Genomic DNA, 11,777 nt, shown 5'->3' with positions numbered 1-11,777 from the left:
CGACACTAAATGTCACTGTTCGGTGATTGCCAGCTACCATAGGCAGAGGCACATAGATTCTTGCTTCAAAATTGGGATGAACCTGTTTCCCCTTTGACACATCCCATGTGACTGAGTGGACAAAGGATTACCGTTCTAGCGACCCAGTACCCCAGGAGACCGATGAACCGGGTGCAGCATAGTGAAGAAGTCGCGACTCTAAGCTAGACATCTGCGGCTTAGACCGCAAGCCTAGACCAGCGGCTGTGCTTTGTGCGAGATGGCTCCGAGGTCATGCCGCAGCAGATTCTCCGCATTCAGGGCTGAAGGTTGTAGTGGAAACGCCCAAAGCGTACCAAGCAAGCGAGACTGGCTGATGCGATCGACAGGTCCCCTAGGCGCGGGGCGGCTGGGCGCCAAGCCATGCACACAGGCGCAGGGTTGCATTCACCTCAACTACCCTAAGACGACCAGTTACGGAATCGCTTAGCCCGGATTTGCTTCTGTCCATCTCCGCCAGAACTTCAGCTCTTGAAACCAAGACTTTGATACCTCGGATCTCTGCGTCCTCGTCGTCATTTCGTCCCAATTATCTCTAGGGGTTTGCAAGCTTCGATACAAGTGTGAGCTAGCCTTATGGCGTGACAACTTAGCATGTTATGCTGCGTTTTCTTGATTACGATTACATGCCTTTTCCGCTGTACGATTCCGCGTCCTCTCACCGTGATCCGTCAATCGCTCCATCCTCGTCCACATACTTTCCATACTTTCCACACATTCGCTACTGATGAAAATCGCCGCTCGAGCCACGGGCATGCCGGAGCCATACACCGTGCCATCATCGAAGCAGTTTGATGGTAATGACGGATACTGGAGCACCTTTGTGATCAGCGTCGGAACACCCGGTCAGGACTTTCGCGTGTTGCCCAGCACCAAAGGCAGTGTTACGTACTTGATCGCGCCAGAAGGATGCATAGCAGGAGTCGATCCTGACGATTGTGACAAGTCGCGAGGAGCGAATGTCTTCAACAGCGCGCAAAACGTCGGCTTTCAGACCAATGTCTCAACGTCATGGTCAAATATGGGTCAATACGAGCTGAACCTAGAGAATGCGCTCAACTACACAGGAACAGGTCTCTTTGGTCTAGACAGAGTACATTTGGGACCAGCCGCGGTAAGCACCTCGCTGCAAATGGATCGTCAGATTGTAGCTGGGATTGGTTCACTGGATTACTACATGGGTGTGTTGCCGCTGGGCATGGCAGATTCCAGTTTCTCAAGTCTAAGCCAATCGACTGACTCATTACTGGTTCAATTGCGCACTGCCTACAAGATCCCCAGTCTTTCGTATGGCTATACGGCCGGCGCAAAGTATCGATCGAAATCCGTTTTCGGGAATCTGATACTGGGCGGCTATGACTCGACGCGTTTCACGCCAAGTACCACTGGATCCTCCTTCACGTTCTCTAACGACCCGTCCAAATTATTGACTGTTGGTGTCGATTCCATCCTGGCGACAAACACACTTCGCGGTACATTTTCACTCACTTCTGGCGCACATTTCTCCGTTGTCGACTCAACTGTCCCACATTTATGGCTACCGAGAGATGTCTGCGAGCAATTCGAGGCCGCGTTTGGACTCACATACGATGCACAAACCGATTTATATCTCGTTAACGACACAATTCACGCCCAATTATTGTCCAATAACCCAATCATCACACTGAAGCTGATAAATTCACTGGTTGGCTCATCAACGAACTATACAAACATCAAATTGCCATACGCCGCTTTTGATCTCAAAGCCTCATATCCATATTTCAAGAACGCCACGAACTACTTTCCTATACGGCGCGCTGCCAACGAAACTCAATTTATTCTTGGTCGAACGCTGCTTCAAGAAGCATACTTGATTGTCGACTACGAACGGGCAAACTTCACGTTAGCACAAGCAGTGTTCCCAGATCCCCTGCCCGCTGAGAAAGTAGTCACAATCACACCACCTGACTCCCCAACCGAGTCCACCTCATCTCATCTCAGTAACGGCGTCATCATCGGCATCGCTGTCAGCGCAGCCGCCATTCTCTTCCTCGTCGCCATTTTCATATTCTTCTGGCTTCGCAAACGCCGCGCCCGCCGCCAATCCTACGAACTCGCCAACAACAACCCCGTCTCAGACTCTGGCTCCATCAACCACGTTGTCAATCACAAAGCGCACGCCACGCTCCAAAAATCTTCTGTTGTGCAGGAAATTAGTGGCGTGCAACCAACTGAACTCGCGTCTCCTGCTACTCCCTATCATGATAGCCGTGGATATCTGCAGGAGCACAAGATGGTTGCTATCCTGAACAATAACGAGCCGCTGGAATTGCATGCTGATTCTCGTGGGCCGGAGGAATTGCATGCTGAGTCTTGCGCGCCGGTTTCGCCCACTGGGCAGGTGGTAAATGTGGCATCGATGCCAGTAGGACAGTATTACGAAATGGACGGCCAGAGCAGCACGGGCATAAGTCGCATACCCAGTGAGGCTGGGTATGGAAGTAATCGGGGACAGCATTCAGGCATGTCGCCTATTACTAGATAATTTCTCTTACTGCCTTTGTAATATCGTTTGCCATAGTAACGTACCTCACGGCTTGGCCGCCCACCCGGGTTGGCCACCCACTTTTGCCATGCCCCCACCAAAACCACCCGATTCTGTCGCAAAATAGCCTACCTTAGCCTTGTATAGCATAATGCAACGCGAGATATCATTCAGAGTCTGCTACTACTGCATGCTTACATGTACGCGCGTTATGCCCAGTCTGATTGCACTGTCCGCAGCAGACTTGCTATCAGTCAGGTAACTCAGTCAGTCAGTACTTGAGGCCGCTGGACGTCAGTCCAGTCAGTTCAAAGGCCTTCAGACTGACTGAACTGACTGACGTTGGACTGACGTTGGACTGACGTTGGCTGTTTTTGAAGCAGAATTTTGCAGTCGTGATGGCCATATCTAATGCGGCTTCAAAGGCGCGCTAGTCCTAAGCACATACCGTAAGTACCCTGGTCGTTCAAAACGCTCGGGCCCGTGGGAAATCCGCAAGACCATTACTGTTCACCCTCTTGCTGATAGCCGCGCAGCCCATCGCTCTACTATTCCCTCCTCGCCCCCGTACACCAACCCTAACAACCCTCCTACTAACACCCCTCGGTATTGACAATCCCTTCCGTCTGCCCTCTGATACCGTCCGCGTCCGTTGTCTTCCCATCGATTGCATACCTCCTGCGGTACCCCACACCAAAAACAACCCGAATACTCCTCGAACCGCATCTTCTCCTCCACCGCCTTGATCATCTCCTTTGCCTGCCGGCTCTCCGGCCTCTAACACCGCCGCACGTCGTGCTTGCTCTGTCCATCGCCCGCTACCTCGCATATGCCACACCGCTTCGTCCACCACGCCAACTGCCTGCGCAACCACTCCACGTCGGCAAACTCTTGCTGCCGCTGCTGTATCAACGTCTGTCGCGGGCCGCGTTGTGCTTGCTGCTGCTGCTTAAACAACCGCTGTGCCTCCTCTCGCTCTGCCTCAACCGTGTCCGTACCCTCTGCGTTGCTGCTGCCTCCCTCGTCCCCCTCGCTCTCTTCGTCCACCATCTCTTCCGCGTCTTCTTCCTCGCCGTCTGCTCCTCTGCACACGTCGCACTTCTCCTCTCCCTCTTCGCACACTACCCGCTCTTTCTCTTGCCTGTCCAAATACCCGTCTAACACCACCCGCCTGCACGTTGCTGTCTCGTCTATGCCTTCCACGTACGCTCGCACCAACTGCTGTTCCACCTCCGCCTGCTTGTCCTTGGCTGCCCGCTGCTCGCCTTCCTGCACGATCATGATCGCCTTGCTGCGCAACCCGTTGCGTCCTGCACGCCCGCTTTCCTGTGCGTAATCCGACATGGTGAACGGCTAATCGATGTGTATGATGCACCGGATGTCGGGTATGTTGACGCCTATCCCCAACGCGCTTGTTGCTACGATTGTACGCTTTTTGCCCGCGGCAAATTCTTCTAACATGCTTGCTTTGCCTATGGCCTTGTGATGGTATGCGTGACAACCTAAGTTCTTTGCCAACTCCTTGACCTTCGGCACCGAATTGCCGTACACCACGACCTTGCCCGTCTTGTGCCTGCGCAACTTCTGCTGCACCATGCCCAACACTATCTCTTCCACTTCCTTCTTCTTCGCCGCCTTGCCCACCCTGATCACGCGGTACGCCACGTTCGTCCTTGCGGTTTCGGCTCGGAACAAATTGACCTGATCTTGCTCGACGTACATCCGCCGGAACAACTCGTCTTCCTTGCTTGGCGGCAATGTTGCTGTCAACATCACCATCTGTGTCTTGGTGGATGCCAACTTGCCTAACTTCTGCATCTCTTTGCGGAAATCGTACCGGCGGTTTAACACAATGTGACACTCGTCGATCACGATCCGGTCCAGCTGTCGCGTTGCCCGCAACCGGTTCAAAAACGTCGCGAACTCTTCCCCAACCGCTGACTCGGGCGTCACCAACACGACTGCGGCTGCGTCTGGCGGGCGGCGGCTGTCCCACTCGGCGCACGATATGCCCAACTTCCTGCATCGCCGCATCATGTCTCCTCGCAACGCGATCAACGGCACCACGACCACCGTCGTACCACCCTGCTCGGCCCATGCTGGTAACATGAACAACATGCTTTTGCCTGCCCCGGTCGGCATCACTGCCACGACGTGACTCTTGCCGGCAACGATGGCGTCGATGGCCTCTTTCTGCACGCCGCGAAACTCGGCCGCCTTGCCCATCATCCGCTGCATCTGCGCGGCTGTGTCCATCTTCCTCAACCGGCCCCACCGATCGATCCTCGCCTCGTCTGCCTCGCTCTCGAACGGGGCCCGCTTGCGCTTCTTGCACCCGTCGTCGTCGTCGTCAACGCCTGCTTGGAACCCCAAAAACCGGTGCCAATCCGTGCTCGACATACGGAACTGCTGCCTCTTGTCTGCTACTGCCCCTGCCTGTTCCATGATGCCTCGTGCGTATATCATCCCCGCGATGTGCACCGTGTGCCCTGCCTGCATGTCCGCAATGGCTGACCACGTGTTCTCCTCGTTCCACTCCTCGTTCTCGTCTCCCTCGTCTGCTCGAAACGCGGTGGACCCGCGCAAAAACCGCCGGCTGATGCCAATGGCGATCTCGCGATACGCTGGAATCGTCAGCTCCAACCCTAATCCGATCCTGCTCTCGCGCTTCAACGTCTCGCGGAACCGGTCGCTCGTCCACTTGCGGCCGCTCGGGTCTGCCGGCCACATGTGCGACGATATCACCTCCTTCTCCCACACCATCGCCTCCAACCGCTGCTGGAGCGGTAACACCAACCACATGTAATACACCAACAGCTCGCCCACCTCGCGCGGCAAATACCGGTGGATGATCTTGACGTCGCCGCTCACGCTGTATCCCTTGTGGTACCGCGTCACGAACACGACTATGCTGTCCTCAATGAATATGTTGCGGTGCCCGCCCTTGACTGTGTTGCTGTGCCGGATGCTCATGATCTCTGGGCCTCTCGCTGGCTGTCCGCCCGCCATGTGCATCAACACGATCAACTTCTCCCGGAACGCCACCACTCGATCCATGTACCGCTCCACCTCCTGCGTGTTGATGCCCGAACGGGCCCCCTGCTTCATGAACCGGTCCCGGATGGCGGCGTCCTGCCCTACCCGCTGGAACAACCACCCCTCTCCATCGACGGGCATGCGGGTGCGCTGGTCCTTCAAAAAATCCCACCCGGGCCGCTCGTCGGTCGGGTTGTCGCGCAAACGGTCCCACGGCACGCTGGGGATGGGCTCGGCGGCCCTACTGTTGCCAAACAACAACTCGTCCATCAACAACCGCCGGCTCTCTGTCGCCAATCCGTGCACCATGCCGCGGAACTGCGCCATGCTGAACTGCAAGCTCTTGTACAACAACTCGTCCCGGCCAACCCACTCGACGTGCCCGCGCGACGTGGTGTTGTAATGGATCTTCAAACCGTACGTCCGCAGATCCAGCATCCACTGCATCGGGCTGTGGCTGCCGCGCACCATGAACTGGTCCATCATCTCCTGCACGAACTGCAAACATCCTTTGCGCCGGCGTCGGGGCGGGCTGCTGTCGCTTTCGTACGCGCTGTCGCTGTCAAAATCGTCCAGCTCGTCTCCCTCCTCGTCGTTGGCCGCGCCTGACAACTCCAACGCCTGCTGCACGACCATGAACCGCGCCACCTTGATGACGGCCGACAAAACGGGCGGATACTGCTCGGCGCCCTTCCAACCGTCCTCGTTGACGCCCAACACGGCCAACGCGCACACCAACGCGCTGTCGTACTCCCTGCGGGTGATCTTCTGGCTCATCAACGCGATGCAAAACTCCAAACACGCCCGCTGGATGCTCGACAACTTGGTCGGCTCGACGATGGCGTCGGCGGTTGTGTTTCTATCTGTCTCCATCTCGTCGATGCCCTCGTCGACGTCGTCTGCCATGCCCTCCTCGCCGTCGTCTACGTCCATCTCTTCCCCTTCCCCTTCCTCTTCGTCGTCTGCCCCCCCTTCTGCAATCCTCTCTGCCTCTTCCACCAACGCCTCCCACGCGTCTCGCTGCCGGCGTGTGAACCGGTACGCGGGGCTCTTCCACGTGTGCTCGCGCTGGGTGCGTGCGAAAAACATGACCATCTGCTGCCACGGCCGCACGTGCTTGACGATCGACTGCTCGTCCATGTACGGCTGCAACGGCTGGTACCGCGTCTGGTGCTTCTCCGTCCGGATGGCCTCCAGCCGCACAAACACGCCGATGCGGTGGATGACGGACGCTTGACTGAACCGCGCCAATCCCTCCATCGCCGCCCACATGGCTGCCTCCACGGGCTCGGCCTGCTGCTCCTGCCTGGGATCGGGCTCTGCCGCGGGTTCGTCGATGCACGCCAACAACTCGGGCCGCTCCATGCCCACCAGATACGGCAACCACTGCGTCCGCTCCAGCCACGGGTTCACCTCGTCTCGCTCGCCCTCCTGGATGGTGTTTTGCCGCCGCGTCTCGATGCTGGCCCACGCCTTGGCCATCTGCTCGCCCACCTGCGCCCACGCTGCGTCGCCGCCGATGGGCACCGCCTCTGGTCCGTCGTCGGTGGGCTGCTGGACCTGGAAATACTGCGACCCCTGGCCCTGCACCAACAACCGCTGGCAATGCACTCTCTCGGAATACCTGTCGACGCGCTCCCGTATCTTCTTCTGCTGCACCTGGGTTGGGCGTCCGCCTTTCTCTGCTGGCGACCACTCGTGGGCATCCCGCCAATGGTTCTTCATTACGCGTTCGCTTCGGAATATCTGGCGGCAACGGTCCGGGTCCAATCGACACAACATCCCGTCTGTGTACACGGGCAACGGATGGATGGGCTCGATGACCTGGCTGGGTACCTCTAGCTCGCTGGCGTACTGGATCAAACCGGCCCAGTTGCCTACTTCCTCTGCTATGGCTTTGGCTTGCTTGCGCTGGGCGGGGTGCGTGCGCTGCACATGGCTCTTGATCTGGCTGGGCAAAACGCCGTGCCTGCACGCTTTGCACACGGCCAACGCGTACTCGACCACATGCTCAAAATGCTCGCTTGCAATGCTGCTCTCTGTCTTGCTGGCGGTAAACGAAGGGCTGACTGCAGATTGCTGCGACAATGGGAGGTCGGAGCGGTATTGGGGGTGGAAACCGGGGTTTTGCAATCCCTATACTCTCCGTCACCCTATGCTCTCCGTCACCCTATCATTTTCGTATTCTGTAAAAGGCTAGCTTATCCTATCCTTCTCAATCTGGGCTCATGCATCTTAAGTATACCTTCGTGTACGTCGGGCTTACCCCACCTTTCGCGGTCCTTTTCTATGCCAGCTCGCATTTGCTTTTCCACCTGTTTCACAACCTCGTATTGTTTCTTTTTCTGCTGCTCAAGGGAGTCATCGTCAGAAGTTAGTTCGACTTCAGCGATGCTACCGCTTTCTGTCCCAGAGTCTATACTAACACCCCGCTTGCGTTTGCGCAAAATTCGACGGGAATGTTGTAGGATCTCATATTTCTCCAGCTCCTTGTTAAGCTGAACGCTGCAATGACCTACATCCCAGCTCTTCATAGGTTTACGTTTCCAAGCTGGGTCTTCAATGATGTCTTTGATCACGTAGACTTGGACTGAGTCCCTCATTGTGGCACTCGACGTTTGTCTAGACGTAGTATTGTAGTCCTGCTGCAGTTCGAGCAATCGAAGATAGAGATCTGTCTCCGATAGCTCCAGAAGGTGTTGTTTGGGTCTAACTTCGTATGGCATGTATCCTGGCCATCCATGGGCTAGACCCCAGCCATTGACGGGATGGTGTTTTATGTAGGATGCAGGAAACGACTCTAGTACCTCTCCATGCTTTCTTAACTGATCGTAGTATCTTTTGAGACCAAGGTGAAAGCTAGGCCACCAGACCACCTCGCCGGACTCTCTGCATTTGCGCATGAAGCCCTGGCTCTGAGGATACGGGAGCATCCAGTGACTTTGAAGGAACGTACGCTTCAAGCTCTTCTTCCAAGCACGAGCTTGCTGTTTTCCTCGTATCCGTTCAATGATGCCAAAGCTCTGTTGGTACAGCATCCTGTAAGGCTTATCGTTCCAGCCCTTACGCTCGAACTGATCGTCTCTCCACTCCCATAGCCACGAAAAAAGAACTTCAACACTCTTGACTGCCAGTCGGTTACCCGCAGCTAATTTAGGAGGCTGATGTTGGTTCTTCAGGACTCGATTGATACTCGGCCAACACAAGGGGATCTTGCCAGCCAAGGCCGCCTCGACCTGGTCCCTATGTAGCAAATGTCGGATGGAGGAAAACACATCTTTGCGGAAGGCGCAGAGACAGAGTTGTTCGAGGTGTTCTTCCAGGAGGCCCAAGCAGACCGGCACAGCGCTAAACTCCGCCATCCATTGGCGCGTCTTGTCCGTCCGAATGAAATCAATGCGCACGTCCCGGATCTGGCTATAGCGTGCATGATAGACTGCTTGCATAGATGGGTTGTTGAACATCATATACTGAGCGAACGGTTGCCGAAAGGTCATTGTTTCCCAGTCCACTTTGTCCATGAACCAAGCATAACCATGTCGCTTGATGCTGTCGCGAAACCCTAAGCCTTCGTATCGTCGAAGCCCATCTGGTCGGTTGGCATTTCTTTCCAAGCGCACATCCTGCCAAAGACCGCCAGCCCGCTGTATAAGCCCGCTGGCGTAGGAGAACTGGAGGCACCGCAGAAACATAAGCATGATCCTGGTGTGTTCCCACGTGACGAAATGATGATCGTTGAGACTGTGGACCATTTCGAACCCAACGCAGAACTTGTTGATATTCCATCGCAGCCAATGTAACATGGTGGCGGTTGAGATAGTATAGTGTGACCGATTGCGCTCTTGCATCAACTGGAAGTGTTGTGTGTGTATATTTCGGTTTTTGAATTGAGCGTCGATCTTGCTGAACAACTTCCTGGAGACGCGATGTTCTTCTCTGGTACCAAAAGACTTCTGCATTGATCCGGTGGTAGCGTAGTGACAGCGAAGTTTGGTGTAGAGGTATGCCCGGATCAATGCGACGGGGCTGTGGCTGAGACCTGCCCCAACATGCTGCCACGTCTTTCGTAGTTTAGGATCGAGCGCTAATGTCTCTATCGCCACATTGGTGAACGGATAAACGTTACCAGCAGCGAAAACTTCCTTGATGCTGGAGTAGAACTGGCTATAGAGAAGCCCGCCTGCGCGACTTTTCGAACTCTGATGAGTCTCGATCGTTAAGCTCCCACTGTCGCGTAGCATGCTGAAGGGATAAAACACATTGTGGTGGCCATCTTCTTCTTGACCATGCCAGCTTTTCATCCACTCGCCATATGTCTCAAGGCAGCATCGCTTCCACAACAGTGTTTTAGCAAGGATCTCGCGCTCTCCGTCTTCTTCCTCGGCCTCACTTGCGACGCAGGACCTCAGTGCTGGGCACACCTCTTTTCCCACGTCGAAGTAGGCGTCTGGAGTCATATAACTCTCTGCAACGGCTTCTCCCCAATACTTGTCAAAGCGTGCAGTCATCGTTTCCCAGGTCAAGTCTTTAGTGAGACACTTGAGGTTTTTACCTTGAAGGAACAGAAACGCTCCACGAAACTGCTGCAGCCCGGGACGTTCAGTGGCCTGAAGAACATCCTCCCAAATTTCTTGGAGAGAGTCTGGCGGTAGGAAATGGAAGAGAAGCTGCTGTCTTGGCGTAGCATCCGACCGCTGCGATCGACCCTCCACCCCTCGAGCCGTGGAATTATAGCGTGCGTGATCAAAGCTAGACGGATAGTGCTGTACGAGCGAACTATCGTGGTGTCGGTATATGACCGGGAGCAGGATTTGATCCATCCAGGTGCGGAAGTCTCCGTCCGTCAGACGGCTTACCTTTTGTTCTTCTCGGTAAAGGTATGGGAAAAAGATGTACAGAGAAACGTCCTCAAGACCGACCAGCCGTCCGAAGGTATAGTGTGGTAGCTGATGCAAAGGCTTCCGTACTGAATGAGCATGGCCGTGATCATCAATATAATGCGCGAGTTGGGTCTTCAGATGTAGGCCGGATTGAAGGTCTGTGACCGTCATCTGCGTCGAGTTCCAACGGACTCCTTGCTTCGCAACTGCTAGACTATTGGGAAAGCCCAGGACGCTATCAATATCGAAGGTAACCTCAGCGGCTGCATTTGCATAGTCGTCTGCTTCCAAACAGATAGGGGTTGGCACGATGTTATCCTTGTCAAACCCACAGTAAAGTTGGCGCCTAGTTGCTGCGTCCATATGGCTAGCAAGGTCGGAGCCATGAGTCGACATTGTCTTCGATGCTAGTATATCCGGACAATCCACAGCCTCTGCGATCTCATCTAGGTATTGCTGAAGACCATAAGAGGTTGGATGGTGTTCGGTTTGCTCCTCTTGTGATCGCTGGTGGCAATGCTGGCAGCATCCCTGATGTCGAATCAGCTGGTCCGTCAACCGATTTGCAAGTTCGCCGACTTCCTCAACTTCATCAACTTCACTCTCGATAGCCATATTATCTGTGATGATACTCTCATCTGCATATAGAGCTTCAGTCTCGTCGTCGATTGTCGCAATGCCATCGAACCCTGCTTCGACTGACTGTCCAGCACTTATAGGCGTGTCACCGTTAGCTATAAGGAGATCTAGAACGTCATCGGGCTCGGTAGGTGTAGGACCTAGCGAGGGGCTACCAAAGCGGCTAAGTGGTGGAAGGTACTCTCCAATGTCGTTGCTGTCATCCGGTACCAAACCTTCAAGGCGAGTTGGAGCAATATTTGGCAGTCCACCAAGTGCAGATGGCCCGCCTGGAGCCAGCGGTGCTGAAGGTGGCACAAAGAACGTAGATTGCTCTAGGCCTCTGACTTGATGCTGCTGAGACAGCACCGCCTGTGTTCCTGCAGCTTTACCTCTTCTCTGAGCGCGCCTTCTTTGTGTGTTTGCAGCTTTCTTTTCTTCTGCTGAAGCATATTTGGGCGGCCGACCTCGCTTTTTTGGGTTGTCGGTAGCTGCTGCCGGCATCTCAAACTGACTGCAAAATGATGTATCTATCAGGAGCTCAGCAGCAGCACGCGCAAATAGAAGTGCTCTCTACTGTAAGCAGGATTGAGGTATTGGTGACGGCAGAAAAGAGCAGCGACAGGAAGGAGGGGGTGCAGAGATCTAGCTCTCCAAGCTGCACGATCGGTGCAGCAGAT

General features: G+C 55.0%; 4 protein-coding genes across 4 annotated transcripts; 1 reads left to right on the top strand and 3 right to left on the bottom strand.

Annotated features, from left to right (window-relative positions):
* Positions 1 to 462: 462 nt before the first annotated feature.
* Positions 463 to 2,726, top strand: C7974DRAFT_368978 (aspartic peptidase domain-containing protein). Its single transcript, XM_046139925.1, has one exon. The coding sequence runs from the start codon at positions 767 to 769 to the stop codon at positions 2,561 to 2,563; it is 1,797 nt and encodes a 598-aa protein (XP_045991862.1). The 5' UTR covers positions 463 to 766; the 3' UTR covers positions 2,564 to 2,726.
* Positions 2,727 to 3,340: 614 nt separating this feature from the next.
* C7974DRAFT_322074 (uncharacterized protein) lies at positions 3,341 to 3,844 on the bottom strand (the record flags this gene model as incomplete). Its single annotated transcript, XM_046138833.1, has 1 exon — positions 3,341 to 3,844. The coding sequence occupies one exon, from the start codon at positions 3,842 to 3,844 to the stop codon at positions 3,341 to 3,343; it is 504 nt and encodes a 167-aa protein (XP_045991861.1).
* Positions 3,845 to 5,953: 2,109 nt separating this feature from the next.
* C7974DRAFT_295757 (uncharacterized protein) lies at positions 5,954 to 7,633 on the bottom strand (the record flags this gene model as incomplete). Its single annotated transcript, XM_046137683.1, has 1 exon — positions 5,954 to 7,633. A coding segment is annotated over one exon (1,680 nt), but the record flags the coding sequence as incomplete, so codon positions are not given.
* On the bottom strand, positions 7,612 to 11,730 carry C7974DRAFT_76627 (uncharacterized protein). Its single transcript, XM_046147234.1, has one exon. It carries the CDS (start codon positions 11,599 to 11,601, stop codon positions 7,801 to 7,803), a length of 3,801 nt encoding a protein of 1,266 aa, XP_045991859.1. The 5' UTR covers positions 11,602 to 11,730; the 3' UTR covers positions 7,612 to 7,800.
* Between the last annotated feature and the right edge of the window lie 47 nt (positions 11,731 to 11,777).

This window comes from Boeremia exigua, assembly GCF_020726555.1.
Source record: "Boeremia exigua strain MPI-SDFR-AT-0100 chromosome Unknown C7974scaffold_14, whole genome shotgun sequence".
Classification (NCBI taxonomy): Eukaryota; Fungi; Ascomycota; class Dothideomycetes; order Pleosporales; family Didymellaceae; genus Boeremia; species Boeremia exigua.
The sequence above is the reverse complement of the archived record's forward strand: the minus strand, read 5'-3'. Positions and strand labels throughout refer to the sequence as shown.